This window comes from Artibeus jamaicensis, unplaced genomic scaffold (assembly GCF_021234435.1).
Source record: "Artibeus jamaicensis isolate MK-2021 breed Jamaican fruit bat unplaced genomic scaffold, CSHL_Jam_final scaffold_612, whole genome shotgun sequence".
NCBI classification, from domain to species: Eukaryota; Metazoa; Chordata; class Mammalia; order Chiroptera; family Phyllostomidae; genus Artibeus; species Artibeus jamaicensis.
Genome location: NW_026522049.1, coordinates 742,923 through 768,779, shown reverse-complemented (window position 1 = coordinate 768,779; position 25,857 = coordinate 742,923). Strand labels below are relative to the sequence as shown.

The window sequence follows — 25,857 nt, the reverse complement described above, 5'->3', positions numbered from 1 at the left end:
CAGTGCCCTGGTCTCTACTTGCCGAGTGAACGATCAGCTGTGAAGATTAGACATCACTCCTTAGGCAAAGCATCGCAGAGGAGGTCACGACAGCCCCGGAGTTCGGAGGACACCACAGCACTGCCGTTTCACAGGTCAGACCTGAACCGGCTTTTACTGAGAAGTTAAAGAGCTGTTTCTTTGGCACTTTAAATTACGTATCTTTGAATCTGTTCTAAGAGAAACTTGTTAGTTTTGTTTTTGAGGAGACAGCACCACGCAGGAGCACAGGTCACGTCCCACCCGCTCATGAGGAGGGAGAGACAGCGTCACCTTGCCAGGACGAACTGGAGACGAGAAGGCCCAACTCGCAGGGCGGTTGTGAAAATGGAGCGCTTCCTCGTTACACGGACGTCCTGACACTGACTTTCAGTTGCGTGTCGGTGCCTCTGGGGTCTGTGCTCACCAGGTTGGTGGCGTTGCCACAGCAGATGTACTGTGACTCATTGTGCCTGGGATTTAAAGAAGAAGACAGTCTTCAGCAGGTGCGTCCCACGCTGAGAAAGACCACTGTGGGCAAGTCGACACATAAATACCCCAAATCACCACATTAATTACTCATTTTAATAGCGAGTTTCCTGAAGGCACTTTAAAGGGTTTTTGTGAAATCCCTTTGGGAATCTTCATTCTTTCAGCAGTTGCTGCACGTCCGTCGGGGCAGCGGGGGCCGGCCTCTGCTCTTCGGCACTGGCAGTGTTGCTCTGGCTGGACGAGAGGGAGGGGCGTGCGGTGGGCCGGGGGGCCAGGCGACTTCAGTCTGTCCCACCCATGCCTGTGCCGTCCAGGCAGGGCACTTACCTGCCAGGTGCCACCTCTCAGCTATAAAACACAGTAGCGCCCGTAACACCTCACGGTGCACATTCTCTGGCCAGAACAGATGCTGCTTCTGTGATGTCACCGAAATCATCCTTGTCTGCCTCCAGGCTCCCAGCTCACAGTGGGGAAAGGTGTGCAGCTTCCGTCCTCCAGCCCTGACACTGGCTGTCACCCCCCAGAGGCACCTCTGCTGTCCGTGTCTCCCAGCTGTGGAGACCCCAGAGAGAACTCGGCCTGCCTGCTGCCTATGGGATCCTCTCTGTGCCCAAAGGTGTGCAGCCCCAGGGCGCCTCCTGTCGGGGTCCCTGGGTGGCCACTGAGAACGCTGCTGTGGCCCAGCTGCGTCCCGGGGTCACGCGTCTTTGAGTGGGACTCACTGACTGGTGATCACCAGATGCTTGTGGAGAAGGCAGTGGTGGGGCAAGGCGGGCGTCCCCACTCGCCGCCGTGGGCTGGGAGGTGGGAGGAAGGCAGAGCCCGCACCTGAGTCACTGCCTGGACGGGCGGCTGCCCCGCTGAACACACAGCTCGGAGACGGAGGTGCTCTGGGACCGTGTCAGGAGGAGACGTGGGAAGACGTCTGACATGAATCACTCGGAGCGTTTAATGGGCCTTAATCGAAACCTTATCCTACTGTACTCGCAGCAGAGAGATGAAAGCCAGAGAAATCGGAGAGACCATTTATTTCACTTGAGAAAGCAGTAAACTGAACTACAAAGAGAGTGGACTACTATTACATTTTCATCATTAAATAACATTGTCCTAGACTAGTGCCTCGGTGCCCGTGAGTTCTCCGTGGCACAGACCCAGGCTCCCGTCTGCTGTGAGGAGGTGACTGGAAAGTCCTTGCACCTCAGCGGCACCAGGGTTCACCCCACACTCACGCCACCCAGAGGCTGCAGGAGGAGAGGTCGGGCACCTGCGGCCCTCGCAGGAGAGGTCCGAAGCCCAACAGGACGTCTGCGTGCCGAGACACTGTTCACGGCATTCTTCCACCTCCCCACCTCCTACCCCCCCGCACGCACCCCGTCAGCCTGTGACGGTCACGGTCTTTCCGGCATCACACACTGCATGTGTGTGCGTGTGCGTGACTGGAAGTTCTCTTAAAGGACCTGGATTAGAAAGAGTAGCTGCTACTAGAGAAGAGTTTGAAGGTGGCATGTTCCATGTTCTGACTTTTTTCATTCTTAAGAAAAAAACATTCTAAGCTGTCTTTAACCGTATTTAAGTGTAACACATATACAGGTGCAGGTGGCACAGGGGGTTCCTGGCTGACAGCACAGGGTCACGTTGCTCTTGCACTGCCGGTGGCTCTCTGTGGCCGGCCTCTCCGCTGCCCCACCCGGCGGTGGACGGGACAGTCACCGCAGAGAAACAGGAAAGCGGAACGGAGCGGTCCCTCCAGTGTGTGGTGAGGCTGTGCTCTCCTCCGGGGCCTTTCCCAAACCTAAGTCACAGTGGAAACAGTACTTCTGGGTTTAGTCCTGACAAAGTACAGACTCTGACTTTCGGGGATAGGCAGCGTTGGAGATGATCTGGCTCCGCCTCCTCGCACTGCGCCCGGCCCGTGTCTGCAGGAACTCAGAGCTGCTCCAGTGTGAGAGGCGATGCTGCTCCTCACGGAGCAGAGGGCTGGACGCCACTCACCGTGGGGGACGCAAGCTTCGTGTCCACGTGAACATGCGCCACTCACCCTTCCCTCGTTCACCCCTCTTACCAAGTGACCACGCGTGTCACATCGTGTGCTGGGAGGTGCAGACACAAATAAAACCCACTGCCCGGCCACGGGCTGACCGTGTGCGACTCGTCTGCCCCAGGCACTGTCCTAGACACCTGCATGCAGGGGAAATGAACGCACCAAGTCCCTGCCTCCGGTCGCTCACATCCGGGTGGCAAGGGAGGGACAGACAATAGATGCACCTGGGTGTGTGCCAGAGGGTCCTCGTGGCTGGAGATGCTGCTGGAGCTGATACGAGAGGGGACTGGGCACTTCCCAGCAGCAAGTGGGAAAGACATTCTTGGCTGAGGAAAGGCTGTGAGCAAAGGTTCTGGATGCAAAATAGCCTGGCAGGTCCCAGGACTGGAGCTGTTCACTCTGACGGGCACCTGGGAGGTAGAGCCAAGTGAAGAAGCAAGCTGGGCCCAGGTCGAGATGGCCAAGATCCTGGTGACTTCTCTTCTGGGCGATGAGGAGCTCCGGTGCCTCGCTGGCAAAGAGAACATGTGTCTTGGAGTCCACCACACTATGTGGAGGACAGGAAGATGGGCCACAGGCCGTCACAGCGGGACCCAGGGCTGTGAGCAGGGGCCTGGCTCTGAGGCAGGAGTGCCCCCACGGGAGCAGAAGGGCGTCGGAGGAGGGGCTGCCCAGAAGCCTCCTTTGCATCCCTGTGCTGGCCCTCAGCTCACAGCCCGTTTCCCAGAGGAAGCAGAGAACCGCAGCCTCGCTCCTCATTTCCCTGGCCCAGTTTCCCTGGAGGGGCACGGGACAGCTGCTCTCCCTTCTTTCTCTAGGACCCCCTGGTCTCCAGGGCCTGTGAGAGGCCAGGCCGCAGTGTCCGGCTGCATCCTCTGGCTTTGGCCCTGGCTGCGCCTGTCCCTCCATGAAGCTCTGCTGCCACCACAGGGGGAGGCTGCCCCCTGCACAGCCGGCCACGGTCCCTGCCCTGGACTTGTCCTGAGAGAGAAGAGGGAATCGTGTGCCGTGCCAGCCAAGGGAATCTTTGGCTCCTCTGCTCTGAGTTGGTTGTGTAAGTGTAAGGATTTGCCACGTTGTCCTGTGATGTATGAACGAGACCATTTCTACGTGGCCTCCAGGCCCGGGCATCAGGTGTGACGAGACCTGTTAGGAGCAATGTGCGCTGGCGCGGCCACCCGGCTGCTTCCGCCTCGCCGGAGCTTTGCAGCAGGACCTGTTCTGAGGGAGGAATGCGACAACTACTTTGTGTCTACTCCGCTACAAAAATATGCTTTGTTCCCGTGATTTACAGACTATCTCGGCTGTCTCTCTTAATGAGTTTAGATGTCTAGACACCTGTTTTTGTCCTCTGTTGAGGATACCTTATCTCTGAGAAGAAAAGGGAAAAAACACAACAGGAATTCTTAGGCATGAAGATGTTGCCTTGGTGAGACGGAACTGTCTGTGCACATTCTGTGTGACTTTGCTCACCCTGCCACACTGACCGACGCTGCTTTGGTGTGACGGGCCAGCTCCCAGGGCTTGCTGGGAGGGGCTGTGCCCCACGCTGCCCTGCTCTCTGGACTGCAGCACCAAGAGACTGGGGTTCAGTGGGGTGCCGGCGAAGTGGGGGCATCTCAGGCCCCAGGTTGGTGGTTTTGGGAACCTGGGCTCGGTCCTCACCCGTTCCTTCCCTCGACAGCGAGCACAGTGCCTGGCGTTTGTCAGCGACTGAGCTGGGCACAACCCCAGACACTAGGGGCACGGCCCCGGTTAAAGGAACTGCCCCGCACAGGGCCAGCAGGCTGGAGGCTGTTGAAAACTGGCACTCACTCGGTCCCCAAATGTGAACTGGAGGACAGCTGCAGGTTAAGGTGGCTCCCTGTGAGGAACAGACATGGGTTTTGTGGGGAGACTGGGTCCCCTGTGAGGGCAGGGCTGGCTCTGACTCGTCACCACCCCGTTCCAGGGGCCTCACACCACATCGGGCCGAATGGAGGCGCAGTAAACGTGAAAGGATGACTTGTCTGCTCGCTCACTTCCTGGCTCCTGGCTGCCCTCCAGGCCATCAGAGTCGGAGGAGAGGCACCCTCAGGGTGAGGGGCGGCGTGGCTTCTGTCTGTGTAACATGACAGAATCTGCACAGGTCTCCTCTGTGGGTCCTGAAGTGAGGGCAGCTTGGCCTGTTCACACGAGGGAGCCGCGTGCTCTCCCAGGCCGGCTCCGTTTGCAGACCAGACTGACGCAGCGCCTCGTCTCCACTTTCCTTTCCTTCTTTAAGTTTCACTGCTGGGAAAAAGTGCCCAGGCCATACCGAGGATTCGAGGATTCGTATTGTAAGTATACATGGTAGCATTTGTTTCCAAAATGTAAGACCAGGCTCTGGAAACCTGGCAGGCGGCTTGGCTGCGGGACCATCCCAGGATGGCGCTCACTCCAGAGTCGTGTGTCTGGCCCTACTATTCCTCTCGCTAAAGTTCTTACATCTGATAATTTGAGACAAACCCTGGGCACAGCCCAGCACATAGCCAAGAACTGGATATTTGATACCTAGCCAAGCAGAACATAGGTTTTTGAAGAAAGGCCTTTTGTGTTGGTTTAATCTGTGTGTGTCGGTTGGTTGCGTCTGTTTGGGATAGCAGAGTATCATCCTCGTCTTCATCGGGACTGGCAAGGTTGTGTGAGAAGCTGGCTGGCGGCCAGGCAGGGGAGGGAGCTGAGGCGTGGCGACAGCCCCCCTGCCCAGGGAGCTGCGCCTCGTGCATCTGATGGCCCGGGTGGGCCTGGGGGAGAGCAAAAGCTGGCACTCAGAGTCCCCCGGCCGCCTGGGGGCCTGGGACGGGTCCTTTGAACTTTCTGAGTGTTAGGTTTTTGTCTCGTGAAATAAGATGGTCGTTGTGTTTGCCCACCTAATGCAGGTGGACAGTCTTTGCAGACAGACTATGGGTGCTCAGGACCCTGTGGATTCCAAGCCCAGCTTCCTTGTAGGGTAGGAGATGGCTTCTCACAGCATCGATTCTGGAGGGAGGTCTCAGGCGGTCCGGCTGTAGGAACAGCGTGCCACAGACTGTGGGTTACACAGAGCACAGATTGGTTTCTCAGGTTCTAGAGTCTGGAAGCCCAAGGCCACAATGCCGTCTGGTCAGGTTCCGGAGAGAGCGCTCTTCCCAGGCTGCAGAGGGCCACCTCATGTCTTCCTCACGTAGCAGAAAGCAGCCGAGGGAGCTCTGTGGGGTCTGTCGATAAGGGCACTGGTTTCAGCCATGAGGGCTCCTGATGCCATCGCTTTGGGGTTGTGTTCTACCTCTGGCTCTAGGGGGACACAAACAGTCTTTCACAGGGACCAGCTGTGCAGACCGAAGGCATCACAATTGGGAGGCCACTCCAGTCTCTGAGTCAGAAGCGGCACTGGAGCTCCCAGGAGGAGATGTGGACAAGCCTCACCCCCAAGCAGAGCAGCGCAGGGCAGAGTGAGAACACGGCCTTTGCCCATCACTGCTGCCCTGTCTCTGGCTGTGTCTCCTGGGAAGACCTCCTGGGCCTGAGGTTTTCTGAAGGGCTTTGAGGGAAGCTCTTCCTGGGTCTGAATCAGGATCCCACAGCGCTGGCCCTCCCTGCTGTTTTCGGCTCACCGTATCCAGTACAATAGCCTCAACACAGAGCCCGCTAAGCCTCTCTCTGTGCCACTGACCTGTGTTTCTTGGATTACGCTCATGCTGGGATTCTCTCCCCAGAGCTGTCAGACGCACCTTCCACCCCAGGACCCTGGCTGGAACCCCAGCACTGTCTGCAGCTCTCTGTCCTGTGCCGGCAGGGCCACGCAGGGGCCCAGCTGCAGAGGGTCCGTGCTGCCAGGTCGCTGCCCCGGTGAGTGGCCGGTGTGTGGCAGCCAGATGCCACAGAGCCGGACTCGAGCAGCAGAGCCATCACTGCATTGGTGTGTGCGTTGTGGTCACAGACTGTCTCACGTGAGCCTGTCGAAGACCTGAAGGCTGCCACCCATCCTGCTTTATAGAAGGGACCCCGGAGCTCAGAGTGGTTAACTGACCAGAGCCAGGCTGCCTGAGACCAGGCCCCTTAAGCCTGCACAGCCGTGACCCAAGGCCACTGAGAGACAGCTGACCGCTCCCCCTCTGAAATACAGCCGTTAGACAGGGCAGCCTTTCTAGTGAGACATCGTTCTGGCCGGGCACTGCGGAATCACAGGTGTCACCCCAAGTCATGTGTTGAACCTTAGCCCCCAATGTGACTTCACTTGAAGACAGGGCTTTTAGGAGGTAGTTAAGGTCAAATGAGGCATAAAGGTGGGGGTCTTAATGTATTGGGGTTGGTGGCCTTATGAGAAGGAGAGAAAGGGGTCTGTCTCATCATCCATACAAGGAGAAAAGGCCCCATGAGACACGGTGAGGTGTGTCACCAGAACGGACAGACTGGCACCGTGATCTGGATTCTAGGCTGCAGAACTGTGAGAAACACATTCCCAGTGTTGCAGACGCCAAGTGAGTGATACCTTGTTGGCGGCCTGTGCAGACCAAGACAGGTTGGCAGTGAATCTGGGAGCTGCTTCTCTCCTCCTGAAATTCTCCACCTGCTGTTTCCAGGTGCCCAGCTCAGATCCAGCCCTGAATGTCCACATTCCTGTAAGTGATCAGTAACCTCTCCCTCCCACGGAGTCTCCCAGGACCTCGTCCTTCCTTCCCTGATGACTCGGGCTCCTTTGATTATTGTCACCTGTGCACATAGCTCATCTCCCTGCGTGCAAAAGCAGGACACCTCTGTGTCCCAGCCAACTTAGTGCTGGAGACTCAGGCAGCGTCTGCTGACTTTCCCTGGAGCCCTTGCCTGCTTTCTGTCAGGTGCCCAGGTGACCCTTGGTAGGAAGGACAGAGATTGGAGCCACCAGTCAGCAGACAAAAGGATCGGCACGTCCACTTGTCTGCTCCACATCCCTCTTTACTGACAGCGTTCACGCCCCTCGGCCCGCTCTCCACTGGGCTGTGGCACATACTGTTCCTCCTGCTAAAGGCTCTTCTCCCCAGAACTGTTGATAGTTCCAAAAAGAAGAGGAAGTGGGAGTACCCCTCCCTCTCCCGACCCCAGTGATACTAAAGAAGAAAGTGGTGAGGACCAGGCCTGGGGAAAGGCCCCGTTCGTGACTGTGGGTCGTGCCCTTGGCCTCTCCAGAGGAGAGGGTCAAGAGTGGACTGGGGACCTGAGCCTCCCTCTGATGTTCCAGCCAGAGAGAGTCCACGCGCTTGGTCTTATATTCAAAACACAGCAATGTGATTTCCCGTGAGAGAGACTGTATTTGAAGGTTCAGCCCTGGCTGGTGTGGCTCAGCTGGTGGGAATGTCATCCCATAAAACAAAAGGTCACAGCAGGTTTGATTTCCATTCAGGGCACATGTCTGAGTTGTGGGTTCGGTCCCCAGTCGGGGCGTATATGAGAGGCAACCAGTCAATGTTTCTCTCCTTCCCTTTGTCTCTCCCCATCCCCTCCCAAGATCAATGAGTCGCCACCCATGCTGGTGAGGATGGGGGGGGGGGGCAGGATTAGAGATCAAGCACCTTGGTCATATTTGCTTTTGGGGGGTACTGGCTACAGCCAGTACCCTTGGCAAAAATTCAGCTGTTCACTTAAGGGGTATGTGTACATCAATGAAAAGTTTACTTTTTAAGAAACTGTTCACCTTGAAACCCAGAGCTATTGGGCAATTTGCGCAGGTCACACGATGAGCTGAAAGTGGACATCTTGTCTGAGAGGTGGTTTCTCAGTGCGAGGGGGCTCTCCCAGCCCCCTCCCGCCATCTCTGCCATCCAGGCCCCTCCCAGCATGGTACTGTGTTCTGTGGGAAGCCCTTTTAGGTTGGTGTTGGCCTTTGTCACCTGAGGCAGGGGCAGGTGGCCTGGCCAGGCTCAGGGTGGTACCCACCTTTGTAAACAAAGGTGACAGACCAGCAGTTACAGATTTAGTGATAGCTCCATCGGGAAAGCAGATGGAAAACACCGTGTTGTAGATCTGAGCTTTCCCTGAATTGTGTGCGTTCCTTTCATCTTCCATGTGCCACGAGAAAACTCTGTGGACTTTCCCCTACCTTTGGAGTACTTGGGCAGTCCAGGGTGATGTTTGACCACCTTAGGGCCTGGATGAAAGAGGACAGCCCTGACCTCACCCCCCAGGGCCCTGAGCATCCAGGTCGGGCCGTCAGCAGCCTGGCCTTCTTTCCCTGCCCTTAAGGGAGTGCTCAGCCCAGTCCAGCCGACCCACAAGCCCACCTGAATCACCCAGCAGCAGTCTCACCCGAGGCTCAGCGTGACAGGCTAGCCCCTTCCAGGACTCCTAACCCTGTCTCCCCACAGTATGTAAAACGCGGTTCAAAAGACACTGCCCAGGAGATGTCTCACAGCGAGGCCAGGGGTGTGGCTCGCACCACCCCTCCTGGAGCCCTGACCTGAACCCTGGTGGTCTGTCCTAGGTGGTCCTGTGGGTGGAACAACTTACCTCATCCATTTGTCCCTTCACAGTCCAGGACTTCCAAGTAGGTCATCTCGCTACACTGCTGGTGACCTCTGTAAATTCCCCCCTCCCACAGGCAGCTCTGCCCTGTTCTGTGCTGGGGGCTCTGCACCACGTCGGTGGGGAACCTGGGGGAGGCAGGTCCCGTGCGGCGCTCCCGCCCTCTGCTCACTTACCAGGAACCTGGAATTGTCGTCTTGGAGTTAACACAGTGCCTGTGCCAGCCAGTATAATAAATTTTCAATTAGTGAATCTTCTGATAATAGCATTTTAACAACTAACTTCCAAATAAAAAGCTTGTCCTTAATTTTTGTCAAAGGGGAGAAAGAGACTTCTAATGGTATCCTTATAAATTCGAAAGTGGTAATCATTTGGCTGTGCTACAAAACTCATAGCTAATAATTACAGATGTAAGTAAATGCTTCATTGATCAACTAGACGATGGGATGTATTTTTCTTAGCCGCTGTCAGAAACGGCAGCACAGCCATGTGCTGAGTTGTTGTGCTGCGAGTCTTTAAAATTCCTGCTGGATTTGAAGGTATTAACAAGTCCCTATCAACATTCTCTAAAGGTTTTTGATGTCATTTTAGCTATTGAACTAAAATATGTGAACTATTACTCTGTTGATTTTGTTCTTAAACCAAACTCCATTATCATCTGAGAGTGTGTTCTTAAAGTATTGTTAAAAGTACTTTGAAAACTTGTAAATCCCTGTAATTTATGTTTCTGCTGCCTCTGCTGCCTCATTCTTTCCTTCTGGTTTTAATTTGAATGCAGTCCTGCCTGCCCGTGTACCTGTAAAGTTGTGTTTTCCCGAGTACAATTTACCGTCCTGACCTTAGATTTTACAGTGCTCCCAGCCTTCCATGCGGTTCCCCGGATACCAAGCAGTGGGGTCACCCGGCTCTTTCATTTTAGGACTGTCTAGTCAGGGTCACTTGAAACATATCTGATTTTGACGTTTCTTAGTTTATCGTGAGGGCCCAGGGAGTAAATTAGGAGGACTTCCCTACAAGCCCATTAATTGCATTGCCCGTTTCTTAAAATGTACACAGCTGTAAACCTAGACTGCCTCAAGACAAAGGTCTCATTTATCTGAACAATTCTCCTTTTAGATTCAGTGGCACTGATGGAAACACAGATAAGGAGTGTGGATCGGAGGAGGGACCTTTTGGAGCCCGGGCTGAAACTGTCCGCTCCCTTACAATCCCCTTTTCTTTCCAGGGCCTGTCTGCATACGGAATAGATTTATCTGCAGTCAGTGTATTCCATGAGCAGCCAGGGAGACTGCAGTGGGCAGGGCTGCAGGAGAGGGTGTCCTTCTGGTGAGGGAGCTGTTTGCAGCTTCAAGGAAATGGCTGCCCTGCTCCTGGGGAGAGAGGTGCTGGGTGCATTGTTGCCACCGCGTGTGTTGGAAACCCGTGTCGCAGTCTTCCTCTCCAGTGGCTGCAGAACTTCTGGAATCTTTTCCTTAAGTTAGGAGATGAGATTACTTTATTTTCTGCTACTTTCAAACATCACTTAAATGAAGCTCAGGTAGAGTCGGGAGCCTTCTCTTCCTCCTCACATTCTTGCAGCCTGCTCTCCACAGTTCTTCCTGACACTTCGTGAGGGGAAGCTGGCAGTTGACCTGGGTTGCTCCTCTGTCCCAGGTCATTGTGCAATCTGGACGCCACCCCACGGTGCTGCAGAAGCTGTGCCAGCTGCCCTTCCAGTACTTCAGTGACCCTCGGCTGGTCAAGGTGCTGTTCCCTTCCCTTATCGCTGCTTGTTACAACAACTGCCAGAACAAGATCATCCTGGAGCAGGAGATGAGCTGTGTTCTGCTGGCTACGTTCATCCAGGTACCTCTGTGCTGTGCCCGGTTCTCTGGCTGTGTGCATGAGCTGAGGCTGTTGGAGAGGAAGAGTGGACCAGCTCTATCTCTGCCATCCACACTGCCTTTTAGAAAGCTCACATATTTCTGTGCTTGAAAATTAGTTTCTGAAATATGGGATGGCAACACCGGGTTGAGTGTTGTATATTTCTAGTTGTAGGATCTCAAGGAAAGGGTATTTTCCCCAATTGATGAAGTGAGCCCATGCTGAAGAAATGTTTTTAAAAGACTGCCAGACTTTAAGGCTTTAATGGTTCCTTTTATCTTACTCTTACAGTTTAGTCTGGCTATAAGGAGCTAGGTAATGATTGCTGAAGAAAGATTAATTAAAACTTCAGTTTATTTGTAAATGTTTAAATAAATACAATTCATACATATACACACATCTGTGTGTATAATAAAAACCTGTTCCATTGCTTTTAGAAGAGTCAGAACCTTTTAACCTTGGCCTTCCATTTTCCGATCCAGTCGCCTTCTATAGGTCTGGCACCAGAAGTGCTGTAGCAAAGCAAAGCTTTGCCTCTGCATGTGCAGTAACTCAGCACAAAAATCAGGTTGTCTGTTCTATAATATTTGCAATCCCTAATCCCGTAATTTTTTCTGTCCTTGTACGTCATTTTTCCTGAAAATTTTCCATTTTCTTCCAAATGTTCCACCACAAAACCAATGAGTTTTAGCTCCTTGAAACACACGTGATTAATAGACAATAATACAATAATGAAACAGAAAGCCGAGCTCTGTGTTGGTCGCGTTCCTTGTTCTGGCTCATGTGCACAGGTCCCTGTTGAAGGGGCAACAGTGCCCAGCTGACTGGGACGGCCAAAGAGTCCCAACACCTTCTTCACCTTAGAAACAATGAGTGCTTTACATTGTGTAAACTGTCCTCTATTACGTGGTCAACTTGTAAGCACAACTAAATCAACTGTGTCGAGAAATATTTTCTTTCCAGCTTAGTTTTTTTGTTTGAGGCTGGGTTCTGTTTTCTGAACATTTTTTCAGAGATATTCAGATCTAGAGGTTGAATACAAATTTTCATAAAGTAATGGTTAAACCATACTCTTAATAAAGCCATCATGCCACTATTTAGTATTCCACACATAGTCTTAGAAACTTAGGATTGGAGTAGATAGAAAATACTTTTCAGAGTTTTAAGACTGTGATGCTTCATTGGAATTGTTCCCTCTTTCACTGGGCAGGAAATTTGTGAGTGCCTACAGCGTGCCGCATGCCGCTCTCAGCTCTGGCAATCCCGCAGTGAATGAGACAGATAAAAATCCCTGCTTCCACAGATCTGTCGTTAAAGTTGGGGTGAGAGGGGAGTCAAACGGAAAACAAATAGCTTGTCAGACCGTGTTGGGTGCGGTGCAGAAAAGTATGGTGGGAACGGGGTAGGGACGGCCAGGGACGCAGTGTGCGGCAGCCTCTGTGGCCCGAGCGGAGGGTCCTTGGCCGACACAGAGCAGAGCGAAGGGCACATTCTGCATCTGTGTCAACTTGGTCCCGTACATTTCAGCTGCTTGGGAAACAGTTTGTAGAATACAAATGATACCAGAATCTGAAGTAGTAAAGGTTGTATATGTTACTTGTTTTTGTCCGTTACTGATTTTCAGATAGTTCTAAATATATTCTGCTCTGTTACAGTCAACAGACATTCAAATGTAAGGAAACGTAAATTTAACACACAGTTAACATATATTTTAACACAAAAATTCTCTAAATGCTACATGGTTTCTTAGAATGTTTATTTGGGATAAGACAATGTCAGTAATAGTCGACTTAAGTATTTTTTTTCTATAAATACGTGTGCTCAGGGAAATAAAAATACATTCAGTTTTAGTTTATAAAATGGTTCTGCAAGGGCCCCATGTATTATATTATTACTAGCCACTAGAAAATATTAAAAATAGGACCCTGATAGTTTCTGAAATATTTCTGTTCTGCATTTTTCGTTTTATATCTAAAAGTAAAATTATTAAAATTTAAGATTTAGCCCTGGCTGATGTACCTCAGTGGACTGAGTGCGAGCCTGTGAACCAAAGGGTCACTGGTCTGGTTCCCAGTCGAGCACATGCCTAGGTTGCAGGCCTGGTCCCCCAGAGGGGGACACATGGGGGGCAGCCACACATTGGTGTTTCTCTTCTCTTTCTCCCTCCCTTCCCTTCTCTCTAAAAATAAATAAATCTTTAAAAAATAAGTTTAAGATTTAGCTACAGAATACCTAACAGCTTTTAGTTGTACTTTTTTAAAAATGTCAAAAATTGTCAGTATTTTAAGACAGCAAATTTGACTGATGCGTTTTGTTAGATATAAATTGTAGTTTCCACAGTAGGCAGGAAGCTGGCCCTGGTGACAGTTGACCAGAATTTAAGAGTCATCTCTATTTGATTTAAACTTATGAGAACCAACCTTCCACTTTTATATTTGGGCTGTAAAGTATTCATGCAACAATAGTTGTCTCAGAATTCAGAAGCATTTTTAAAGCCGCCCTCAGTGAAATTCTCTGCTCCCCAGTTGGATAAAAACACTTTTCTTGTCTCACACAGGATTTTGCACAGAATCAAAGTCAGGCAGACACCCAGTCTCATCTGCCCAAAGGTACGTCTCCTTTAAAACTGAGTGTCGTGTGTTCGTTAGCTGGACGGGCATGTTTCTTATTACATCCTTCTGGAGCTGTTAGAGAAGTTAATTTATTACATTGCCTAAAATATTTGAGATTTAGATAACAGGTGTATTTCAGTGAGTAAAGAAATCGACTGTCGTCCGTCACGAGAATATCAGAACATCCAAAGAAATCTATGGAAGTAAAAGGAAAGTACAAGACATCTTTGTGTACTTTACACTCGCCACATGGGAGATATAATAAATGATGAATAATTGCTAAATGTACTTAGTAACACTGGAGACAATTAGATGATCGCTAGTGTTGGCTTACATTACTTACATAAATGCTGACATCACATAGTTTTGGTTCCCTATCCATGCTCAAAATAAAATTATCAATGCTAGAAGTCCCTATTTCCCTCTAAATCCAACTACTTGAATGTTTTTTATCAAAATAAGAAATGTAAAATTGTTTTCTGTGGGGAAAAAGCCATCAGATCACAAGGGTTTATTCCTGTAGTGTTCCTGCTGAGGTGTTTGCTGCAGTCAGAGCTGGAGGGGTAGCATTTTAAAGTGCATTTTTACTTTTTAAAATATTTCACTACCTACAGTCTGAGAAGTACAAGTTGCTCTCTGACTGTCATGACAGCATCTCTGTTGAGACCCTAGTCCGGATTTCCCCAGGTTTTCCATTAGTGTGGTGGTCTTTGACGTGGCCATTCAGAGGCCCACTCCCAGCAGGACCCTCCCGGGCACCCACCAACTAGCCCTTATTTGGGGGCGGGCAGCAGTGCGGGGGGGACGTCACCATGTGCTCTGTCTCTCTCTCTCTCACACACGCACACAGTTATCTATAGTGGGCAGGTGTCGAAAAGTCCATAGAAGAGACTATGACTAAACCTGTAACAAAGTCACAAAAAAGGATAATGTTCTGTTGTCTCAGGTACTCAGAAGTAAACAGAAAGCTGTGCCCCTTTTTAGAAATTCAAGTCAACATCATAGTTGGTATCATTTGTCTAAGCCACAAGTAGTGTGCAAGTTCAGTTCTGCCCTGACTCAGTCATAGCTGTAAAAGAAAAAAAAAAAAAAAAACCCATTATTGGAAGCTACCTTGGAAATTCCAGGAAAAGCATAACTTGGTGCTATTTCTTACAAAAACAGGTTTAAAACTTAAAACTTTGAAAATACCCACAAAAACTTCTAATGCATTTATTTATAACTGTAGAGCAGCTTCTTTGACAGTAAGAAGTATAGCCATTTTTTTTATAATTCCTTTCTCCTTGCTATAAGGATGAGTCACCATTTGCCAGTTTGCTGGGTATGGGCAGGCAGTCCCTCTGCTGCTGGGGGTGCTGAGGCTTGTGGGAGTCTCTCCACCTTCTGTCTTTTCCCAGGGTCCATCTTCTCTGACTTCCATGCTTCCCCCCCCCCCCACTACAGAGTTTAATCCAAACAGCAAGTGGAGACTTAGAAAGAGTCCTTGCTGTATTTGGTGACAGTTCATAATATGGTCACTTGATTTAAAAGAAAATGATGACACCTCACTGAGTTGCCAGTTTGTACCTTTGAAATCTGTATCCCTTTTGCTTAAGCCACAAGTGGCAGACACAAGCAAGGCCCACAGGCCAAATCTGGCCCTTGTTTTACCTGGTTTCTACCCTGCAGCAGCACTGCTGAGCTCTTGCTTAACTGTTAAGGAGTAGCTGCGTGTATACAGTCCTAAATTACATTCTGCCCTTTGAAGGCAACCGCAGGGCTGATGTGGCCCCCGGTGAAAATGAGTTCGACACCCCTGGCTTAGGGGAACTTTTGACTAAGTCCCATGAAATGTTTCAAGTTGTTTTGAGTCCATGGCCCAGGTGAACCTCTGAGTGTAAATCAGCTCCGGAAAGGACCACACTCTGTCCGCAGAGGAAGATTCTGGTTTTCAAATCTCTGCTGCTCGGCGACTGCCCAGGGGCAGGGTCTTCTGCTTTGTGCACATCCGTGGTCACTAAAGCTCCTCATAGTACCCTCTGCTTTGTTAGGCAACTGAATGCCAGATTTGAGCATTTTCAAAGTTATATTTAAACTAAAAGCATGTTTTCAATTAAACAAACTGTTTTAGAAAGTATGTCAAGTTTACATACATATTTACCCCATCCAGGCTAATGTAAGGATAGAATATATGGCTGTCAGCTTTGTTCATAATGTTTTACATAGGGGCTAATGTCTGAATATATTAGAAGCATAAAATAGATTGTGGTTAAAATACATATTTTCTACTATAGATAGATCAGTTACCTTGTTTACATAAATTGTGCCACAGTTTATCTGAAGTTATGTCTCCATTTTATACTCAGATATCAAATTGATTTTAATTTCTTAGATTTCAAGGAATTTCACTCTTTTTACATTTAATTCTCTTCCATTTCCCTCTCAGGAAAATGCCTTGCATCCCAGGACTATCTTGAGCTGGCTAACAGATTTCCTCAGCAGGCCTGGGAAGAAGCTCGACAATTTTTCTTAAAAAAGGAAAAATAAAAAAATGCTTTGGTTGGTTGTATATTTGAGTACCCTCATTAATATTTCAAATTGCTCAAACGTTCTAACTGTTCCTTAAGAAACTCCTTTTCACATGTTTATACTCTCCTCTGTACTGTAGATATGGTATATACTTTGAACTATTTATAATGACTGTAGATACTTGAATGTTCTACTTGCTAACACTGCAAGTTTATTTCATTTATGCACAATTTTTGCAGTTTGGTAACTTCAATCTTACATACTTTGCATTTGTAATATGTGTGAAATTAGACACAAAATTAGCAAATCTGTTTTGTTCTTGTAATAAAAATAACTTATTCTGTTTGCAATGGTGACTTTTCTTGTTAAGAAATACGAATTTCAAAGGAGAATGCTTAACTCCAGCCCCGGAAGTAACTTAATTAAAAGTTAACCAGTTCTGGATTTCCCTCTTTAATAAGATTTGGCACAAAGACATTCGCAACACTTTTACATTCTAATTACCTGTGTTTTTCGGGGCCATTTGAAATGAATTTGGCACACTGACCCTCGGCCTGACTTCCATCGCACACGGTGCAAAAAGCCTCTGCTGCCCCGCAGATTGAAGTTACTCTCCAGCAAATAGTCCAGATCCGAAAAGATCAGCCCTAGTGAACCACCCAGAAGTACTTTCTGTTAGAACTGGGAAGCAGCGTGGTTCCAAAACAGGACGTTGTCCAGGTCTGTCCTGTTCTCGCTGCGACTGCTGCTGCTGTCGCTGCCCCCCGAGGCCGGTGGCCGGCGCGAAACACTAAGCCGGTCACTGAGTGACATCGGTAATCTCTTCTGTCGGATAAGGATCAAACATTACCAAGAACAAAGATCTGGCTGGAAAAATTGCTCCGAATATGTATCAGATTCAAGGCTGGGGCTGGGAGGCTAGAAAAGAGAATTTTCTTCCGTTTTTTCCAAAGCAAGCCCACCTCCTGGTGTTCATTCGTACAGAAATCCCCCGTGTGAGTGGTTTTTACTGGTTTACAAATTAGGAGAAAGAGGAAATCCACCTTCAAAACCCAAAACAGAAGGAGAACCTCATCCCGGACCCACCAGACTCGCAGGCGCAAAGAGGAAAGAAACATCAGATATTTATGAGATTCGCTCCAAGACGCTTCTCAATAAAGTAAGCTTCTCTAGTCGGAAACTTGCCTAAAAGCCGTAACTAATGGAGTCACCGGTGATCACCGTCCCAGAAACCGTCCACACTCGCAGGTAAAAGTGGGAGCGGATGGTTTCGATGCTGTGGGCCGCCCAGGCGAATAGGGACCAGAACCCGCAGCGGAGAGCTGCCGGGCGCCTGCCTCCCCGGGCACTGCCTCCCTGCTGAACCTGGGCCCAGACCTCTCCGCCGCCGCCTTTCCCTCCCAGCGCAGCTGCAGAACCGCGGGTAGTTTTCTCCTGGAGCTCCTGGTCAGCCCTAAACGCTTGGGTCTCCGTAACCTCAGTAACCTGGAGTATTAATTACTCCCCACCCCCACCCCGGGTGTGCTTCCACTTCCCTTTCCCTGTTCCCGCACCCCAACACGGGGAATCCCCTGCCTTAGGTACCGAACCGCCCACACGCGGCGCTCGGCTCCTTCCCGGACCGCTCTGCCGCCCAAGGACGACCTGATTGACCAGCAGGTGCCCTGGTCTCAAGGCCGGACTCACCTGGCACTCCCTCCTTTCCGACACAATTGCTGCAGGGTCGGAAACTTGCTTTTTAAATTGCGCCGTCCCCCACCCAAATCCATACCGGGATCCCGAAGGAGTATGTCCGGGTGCACTTCCTCTCCCGTTACCAGTCTGGCTCCATTTATCTGCGACTCCATGCACAGCCTCTGTCAGCAAGGTGCTAGTCGGTAATTGCTTACACAGCCCTAGCTATTGCTTCGACTCTGTACTTGAAGAAAGTTTTCCTTTACATCAATCAGGCCTGCATGTAAAAGCTTCTAATCTTCCCTTCATCAGTTTAATAAACTGTGAATTTCCTGCTTTTATCAACTCCCTTGCAACTTCTCTGCAAATAGTTTATTATTCATTCACTGTTTCTACTCCCCAGCCCACTGCTATTCAGGTTATCCTCTCGCACGCGCTCTTTTGCGAGGAAGAGAGCCAACTAAACGTGTGGGGGTTTTTGCCCCTCCCCCAAAGCAGCATTAGCAGAAATCTCATGTTTTCTAGAGAACAATTTTAGACAATGTCTCACTTTAACCAAATATTTGCAGCTCTGAGAAAACTGAACTTTAAGCTATTCCATATTCAAAATTGAGAAGCTGATTTCTGTCCCATAGTCCATTAAATACTCAACTTTGTTGGAGATACTGGCACAGAGACTCTGAATTTCCCAGAAGTATGCAGCCTTTCAACATGGATTAAATTTTGTAGTGTAATAGCCATAAACTTTTCTATCTCAGGGAATCCCTTTACTGCCTCCATGCCATAGAGCTATTCGAGTTATTAAATATTCATACAATGTCTTATTCTAAAGTTAATCCAGTCAAATAACTGACTCCCATTTCCCACCCATAGCCTCTTTTACTGAACTTTTTACTACACAATTGGCTACCACTTTAAAAGTTCAGGAAGCATAAAATACAACACTTGTGATTATTACAGCTAATTTAATTTACAAGAAAACCCCCACTGTATTACAGAAGATGTGTAAAGATGATCTGGGAACCATTAAACCTGATTAACTAACCAGCCATAGATCCGACACCTCATCAAGGAACTTCGATGGGAAAGGACATGCCCCTCCCTATGCCTGGCTGGCCGACTGCAGGGGAAGACCTGCTGCTGCTTTATACAGTCACGCAGGCCGTCGCAGCCACCCTAATACACAGTAACCACTTCCATCATTTCCCAACACCCAGAAACAGACACGCTCAAATAAATATCAAAAGAAGGAATTAGGCTTTTTGATCTACGAATGATAAAGGAAGAGGTGACTGCAACTGGATGCTTCCACTTGAAACATTAAACTAATCTGTCAAAAGCAAAAATTTGGAGCTAATTAACAACCATTAGTGAAAGTCTTCTGTAGCCAAGAATGCTTTTCCTTTTTTTAAAAAAAATGAAAAGACCTAATATTCTGTATAAAAGTTTTCTAAAGTAAGATTAGTTGGGAGTTTGGCTGGCCACAAGGTAAAAGGAAATACCTATATTTCTGTTTGGGAGGAGATGGTCTAAGTTAAGGGAACGAAGCCTCAAAGAATAACCCTGATTATTAAAACCGTTTCTAGATACTTAAGAGGTAAAGCTGGTCCTCATTAACCCTACATATCTCTCCCCTTATCTGTAAATTTGCAGCACCATTTTCTAAATCCCGAAGAAGGAGGATGTTCTCTTTAATTTTTGTGCTAGCATCACCTTGAGTTTCAGGAAGCAAAATAGAAATGTGGCCCCATTTCCACACCTCCCCCAACTTTCTTTCAATAATTGCCAGCCAGTCTTCCAGCCTTCTATCTCCAGCGAGGTGGGGGGTGGGAGGTGGACAGAGCAGGGATGACGGAATCCTGGCCTCAGCTCTGCTGGAAAAATGTACGGTGGCCTCGGGCCCTCCAAGCAGCCCGGGGCTTTCAACAGAAAGCATCTACTCCTCTGCCCCGCGACCATAGGTGCCCCTCAGACACATTTTTCGTCACCAGACTACCTAAGAGGGCGACTGTCCTCAGGGCGTTGCCCTCTTCCAAAACCAATCCTGGGCAAATAAGGATATACTTGTGGGTCATTTAACTTGAGGGGCAAGGAAACGGAAACTCAATCCAGAGTTTCTTCAAGAGCAGTGGGATTGGCTGGAGACTGGTATTCGCGCGCCCACCAGTGAGGCTGCCAAAGGGTTAAATATTTGAAGGGTAAAACCTGAGCCTGCGTTTTGTGTGCTTGCCCGGGGCTGCTGGAGATTCGGTATCTCTTGGTTATTTCCTGCGACCTCTAAAGCCAGTTTTCAAGAAAACAAGTGGCAGGGTTTGAAATGTCACACCGAGTGACCTGGGCCATCCCCGCCCCTGCATTCGGGTCTGGAAAGAAAATAAACCAAAGACACGCCAGACTGGTTCTGGTGGACTCGCGGCCGGCGGGGCCCTGTGGCTCCCGCGCTGTATCGCTTGCAGGTGATGCCGGAGCAGATAAGGGGCCGCCGCGCGCCCGTCCTCCGTCTAGACGAGAATTAATAACCGGCGAGACCCCCGAGCAGCGCCCAGGACACCCCGCACACCCAGCCCGTGGGGGCTCCAGACGGACAGGAGGGCCCGGCAACCCGGCCAACGAGGGGCTGCGGGAACCCCAGTCGCCCTCGCGAGCCTGACCTCAGGCCCCAGTGCGCCCCACGGCGGCCACCGAGAGTCTCAGCTTCCCGCCAGAACGCGACGGCCCCGCCCGCTGTGCGCGCTCCAGGCACCAGCTTCTTGTCTGGGAGGGGCGCCGCAGGGGGCGCACCCCCTCGCGCCGGCGCGCACAGTACCGCGCACCCGGCGCAGGGACGCAGCCCCGCCCTTCGCACGCTGTCCAATCCCCGCGGGGCCCAGCTACGCCCGGTGTCCAATCCCCGCTGGACCGCCCACCGCGCGCCGCCCAATCCCTGGCGGGCGGCCTCGCGTGGACACGCGGCGCGGCGGCGAGGCGCGAGGCGAGGCGCGAGGCCAGCGCCCGACCCGACGCGCGGCGCTGGCGGCACACAGGAGCAGCCTCGCATCCGGTTGTTGTTACTTTTTTTTATTAAGATGAAAATATCCGTCCCAATATGAACTGGCTGTTCTTACAATAAATAACAATAACTTACGTTCTGTTCGTCAAAGGCTCACACGCTCTGTCCTCCGTCGACTGATAAGTTAAACATTGCTCAAGGTAAGTCTTGTTTCTACTTTTTCCAGCAATCATGCGCTCTGGGGGATTGAGGTCTGCTCCTTTCGGCTGTCCCGTCCTCTCCCCGCTGGAACCCCGGAGGGAGCCGCAGGGGCGCGGACGCGGGGAGAGGAGAGGGCCCGGTTAACGCTAGTAAATCCCAAATTCTGGTTCTGAGAAAACACAAGTCCTCCGAGCAGGGTTCTCCAGCCTGGTGAAAGCAGGTGCGTCCTGGCGCTCCAGGCCCTCTTGACGCTTCTCTCTGTCCTTTCTCTTTAAATAACAATAATAACAATTACAAAGGCGAGAGCTGTCGGCGGGCAAGGCCTGAGCGCGGGCGAGTCTCATGCAGGGAGCATGCGCGGTCCGCGGGCTGGGGGTCCCCTCACGTCTCCACCGGACTCGGCACCATGCTGTTGGGCGTGTCGGGGAGCTGCGAGGACAGGGAGGTCACGTCGCTGCCAGAGGAGTTGCCCAGGGAGCCAGACTCAGAGAAGGAGACCTGGGGGCACCAGGTAGGAGCGGTGAGGACGCGTCCGGGCCAGGGGCTCCCGGTAGGATGCCCCTTGGGGACGGACGCGCCGCAGGCTGGGAGCAAGCCCTCCGGAGACAGCGGACAGCTCCCCAAGCGCACTCGGGGGTGTTAGCGCGGGGTTTGCGGGCTGGTTCATCCCTCGACCTCCCTCCCTCCCGTGAGCGCATTAATCCAGGGAGATCTGGTTTGGAGCGAATTACGCACTGGGGTGCAGGGTGAGGATGCAGCCCGCCCCCGCCCCGCCACACCCCAGCCCAAGCTCAATCCATAAATCCAGGCCGGGGTCCTGGGGTCGCTCGGGCAGGCCGGGGCCTCACCAGCTGCTGGAAGGCAGGTTGGTCCAGGTCGCTCTGCAGCGCGAACTCGCTGAGAGTTTTCCACGGCGGCTGGTACGTCTGCACCTCGACCGCGCTGCCCTGTACGGCGCTCTCGTGGCGGATGGGGCTGCCGGCCACCAGCGGCGTCCCAGTCAGTCCCTGCAGGCTCTTCGGGACAAGCAGGAGTCGGGGCAGGGCGCGGGCCGGTTAGGTCCCGAGTTTCCCGCCACCTTTGAGACCGAGGCCCTGGGCACCGGCTCGCAATTTGCAGCCTGAAGCGGTTTGCGGGGAGGCGGGCGCGCCTGCGACCGCACCCCGGTTGGGGAGCCCTCCTTCCCCAGCGAAGATACCCCGGGCCCGCAAATCCGCCACCACAGGCCGGCCTCCGTGCTGGGAGCCACGGGCCAAGGGATCGAGAAGCCTGGGACCGCATCCTCGCCAGGTACTGGGGACTCCAGCCACCCCAACTCAGGTCGGCCGCGGGGGCGAGGAGACCCGAGCTCAGATTCAACAACTAAGCAGCCCTGAGTCCCACAGAAAGCCCCGCGCTGAGGGCACAGGCAGAAGCCCTCCCGGGAATCCCGTGCCCCCGTTTCCCCCGAGCCTGCCCAGCACGGGGCGCGCAAAAGCGGAACCAACCCGAGCCCGAGCCCCCCTCCCGCCGCTGCCCCGCCACCCACACCCGCCGCCGCTCCGGCCACGGTCCCTCACCGTCTTGTCGTTGTGCTGCTGCTGCTGCAGCTGCTTCATGAGGATGGATTTCTTCTTGTCCTTGCAACGCTTGTTCTGGAACCAGACGCGGATGACCCGCGGGCTCAGGCCGGTCATCTCCACCAGCTGCTCCTTCATGAGCGCGTCGGGCCGCGGGTTGGCGGCGTAGCAGGTCCGCAGCGTGTGCAGTTGCTTCTCGTTGAGCACCGTCCGCACGCGAGTCGTCTTCTCCGCCTGCTTGTGGACATGCGGGCGCAGCGCGGGCTGCCGGCCCGACCCGGGCTCTGCGCGGAAGGGGCGCGCGGTGAGCGAGGACCCCGCCCGCCCGCCCGCCCGGCGCCCAGCCCGCGGAGCCCTCCGCCCCGCTCCGTTTCTCTTTTATTCTGTGATTTCGTTGAGTCGTTGGTCTCCCTTGCTGTCACTTCGCTGCACACGGAAGGCGGTGTCCCTTCCCGAGTCCCCGACCCGCAGTGCGGAGCGACCTCCCAGAGCTCAGAGGTGGCCGCCGCGGGCCGAGCCTCCCGCAACGCACTAGACTTTCGGGTGCCCGCGGGAGTCCGAACGGCCGGGGACAGGGGCCCGGGGTCGCCCTCCGGAAGAAACTGGGGTGTCGCAGGAACGGGATGGAGGCGCCCCCGGGTCTGGGTGTGGCGGGAAGGGAGTCCTGCGGAGCCCCTGCCCCGTGCTGCTCGAATTTGGGGGCTTCTCTGCCGCTCCCTGGGGCCCTCCAGAGGCCTCTCCCCCGGCTCAGGGGCGCGGCCACGGACGCCGGGTCTGGGCGCGGCTCCTCCCTCTAGGCTCCGGGGCTCCCGCCCAGCCTTCGACAGCATTGCCCTTGCTCGGCCTTGGGTTCTCTCCACCCGGGTGGATAGGCCCCGATGCCCGCGGCCCGCGACAGGCAAAAGGGAGGTCGGAGCCCGCAGCGCACCGGCCCCGGCCCCGTCCTGCTTCACACCGAGTCCGCACCGGGCCTGCACCGCCGCGGGCTCCTGCCGCACCGACTCGGTGAATCCCACCCCTCCCCGCCAGGGGGTCACGGATAAATATTTACAAACAGCCCATCCGGCCCGAGTGAGCTGTCGTGAAGGGGAGGAAGAGGAGGGCAGAGACGCGAGGCGCAGCACCAGCCCACACCGCACCCGCAGGCGCCGCCGGCCGCGGACCGGCTCCCTCACAGGCCCCACCAGGACCCACGGTATCTCCCGCGGGCGCGGGGGTGTCCTGGGAGCCCGCCCCTCCCCACCGGTGAGCATTTCGCTAAGCTGTACCTCAAACTGGGCCTGAAAACACAGACGCACACACACCCCCGCTCTGCGGGGCGCGGTTGCTCTTCGGAGCCGCCTGGCCGGCTGAGCACAGCCCCGCGCTCGTCCTTCGCCGCCGGGCAGCCACCGCTCCGGCTCCCAGCACCGCGGCCCACGTGCCCTCACGGAGAGCACGGTTCTCCATGATCCCCTCCACACGCGCGCACGCACTTCTGCACACACCCGGCTCCCGGGAAGCCCCAGACGGGTTCCCCGCGCGGACACCCAGCCGTGTCCAGGCCCCGGCGCCGCAACCTCCGCACACGGCCTCGCGCGGACGCGGCTCACCTGGCAGATGTAAGCCGCGCGCCGGCAGCGGGCCTGGGCTCCGCGGGCTGCCGGCTCCCGCGCGCTCCAGCAGGAGGCCGTGGTCCGCGCGGCACAGCAGCTCGTGCTCCCGCAGCGAGAACTCGTCGCCGGGCAGCAGCTGGCGGCTGCACACGGAGCAGCGGAAGCACTCGATGTGGTACACGCTGTCGCGCGCGCGCATCACCAGGTCGCTGCTGCTGAAGCCCACCTGGCACTTGGCGCACTTGATGCCGAACAGCCTGAGGGCGCGGGGCGGGCGGTCAGCGGCCCTCGGGACTCCGGGCCGCGCTCGCTCGGGTGGGCGCCGCTGTCCCGAGGGCCGGTTCCCGGCGTCCCCGGGGTCCCCGAAGCCTCACCTGACGTAGTCCCGTTTACAGTAGGTTTTCCCGTCTCTCACGAAGCACGTGCATGTCTCGTCCAGGTACTGGCTGCACTCGGCGCACTTGAGGCAGGCGGCGTGCCACTCGAGGTCGGGGGACACCCGCAGGATGAACTGGTCGTGGATCTGACTTCCGCAGCCCACGCACGTGGCTGTGCCTGGCTTCTCTGCCGGGAAGGGCTCGAGTCAGGCCCAGCTGCAGACCCGCCTCGGCCGCCCTGGCCCGCCCGGCAAGGAGAAGGAGGCGGACTTTCTAAAGGTCCGGAAAATGGGGAACGAAAAACAAAACAAAACAAAACAAAACAATTTGTAAAGCCTTCCCTCCCCACCCCCTCCCCACAAAACCAATTTAACAATATTCATTTGGATACAGTCGTTTTATCGATCTGCGTTTTGTCAAACGCTAATGTCATAGGTGAGAAGAAAGCAAACGGACGTGGAAGCTCTGCGGACCCACCGCGTCCACACCGAGCGGGACGCCGGCCTCCCTCCCACGGCGGCGCCCGCGGCCCCGACCACACGCCGGCTTCCGCACGGGCTGCTCGCGTCCTCGATGGCATCTCTTGGTTTAAATGTCCCAGATCAAGGTGGAGAAACTGTCCTTATTTGAAGGAATCGAGAGACCAGCGGGCCCACCGGAGCCCCGCACCCCCGAACCACATCCAGTTGCCTTGGCGCAAAACAGCAGCCGATTTCGCAGCCCGAGGCCACAGCCTCGCAGGCCGGAGAAAGGGGACTTAATGAGGCGTTGAAACAGCAGATGCCGACGGACCGGCCGCCCCGCAGGAGCAGCGCATCCGCGCGGCGCGCGGCCGCCCAGTGCCCTGTGCCACGGAAGCCACTTGTAGAATCCGCCGCACATTCTCCTGCAGCAGAAATGCCGCACGTTCAGCACAAACCCTCCCACCCCCACGCCCAGAGGACACTTACTCTTGGAAGGATCCCCCATAGCACCCAGGAAGGGATAATGGAAAATGATGTCCACCATGCAGACGGAGGCGTGTGCCGAGAGTGCGCCGCGCGGAGGACGGGGGTCGCGCGCCCCGCCGGCTCTTTGCTAACTAACTCCGGCCCCACGGACTCGCAGGACCGACCGCACCGGCCCGCACGCCGCATTACGTCAGCACGCAGTCGCCGGGCTGGGCGGGGGCGGGACCTGCAGCGTCACCAGCCTCCCCAGGACCGGGGTGCGGGGGGCGGCGGTGGGGACCCGCGGCGGGTGGGCGGGCGCCCCGGGTGGGAGGCGCGGGCGGCGCAGGATTGGCTGCAGGGAGAGGGGCGACCTGATTGGCCGGAGTGAACAATGGAGCGCAGCCCCCTCCCCGAAATCTGCTGGGAGCCTCCGGGGCTGGGGCTGGGGCCGGGCGTCTGGGCTGGACCCCGAGTCCGCCGCCCTGCGCAGCCCGCTGG

At 53.8% G+C, this 25,857-nt stretch overlaps 2 protein-coding genes across 5 annotated transcripts in view; one reads left to right on the top strand and one right to left on the bottom strand.

Annotated features, from left to right (window-relative positions):
• SCAPER (S-phase cyclin A associated protein in the ER) overlaps positions 1-16,377 on the top strand; it is a 147,010-nt gene extending 130,633 nt beyond the window's left edge. For all 4 annotated transcript variants that reach the window (XM_037155898.2, XM_037155896.2, XM_037155897.2 and 1 more), the window contains 3 exons: positions 10,703-10,894; positions 13,470-13,521; positions 15,950-16,377. In XM_037155898.2, the coding sequence (XP_037011793.2) occupies positions 10,703-10,894; positions 13,470-13,521; positions 15,950-16,050 (345 nt within the window). In that variant the 3' untranslated portion in view covers positions 16,051-16,377. The remainder of the gene's footprint in view (positions 1-10,702; positions 10,895-13,469; positions 13,522-15,949) is intronic.
• Positions 16,378-21,277: 4,900 nt separating this feature from the next.
• ISL2 (ISL LIM homeobox 2) lies at positions 21,278-25,480 on the bottom strand. The gene is made up of 6 exons (XM_037155893.2): positions 25,378-25,480; positions 24,425-24,614; positions 24,048-24,307; positions 22,456-22,739; positions 21,745-21,912; positions 21,278-21,394 (listed from the first exon to the last, which is right to left on the bottom strand). The coding sequence occupies exons 1-6, from the start codon at positions 25,433-25,435 to the stop codon at positions 21,278-21,280; spliced, it is 1,077 nt and encodes a 358-aa protein (XP_037011788.1). The 5' UTR covers positions 25,436-25,480.
• Between the last annotated feature and the right edge of the window lie 377 nt (positions 25,481-25,857).

What these genes read in the sequence shown, in the direction of transcription:
- ISL2 (XM_037155893.2), bottom strand. Translation starts at nt 25,435, where the DNA reads ATGGTGGACATCATTTTCCATTATCCCTTCCTGGGTGCTATGGGGGAT. An exon ending in TGTAAACGGGACTACGTCAG is followed by an intron (nt 24,308 to 24,424) that starts GTGAGGCTTCGG and finishes CCGCGCCCTCAG; the next exon opens with GCTGTTCGGCATCAAGTGCG. An exon ending in AACCTGCCTTCCAGCAGCTG is followed by an intron (nt 21,395 to 21,744) that starts GTGAGGCCCCGG and finishes TGGTGCCCCCAG; the next exon opens with GTCTCCTTCTCTGAGTCTGG.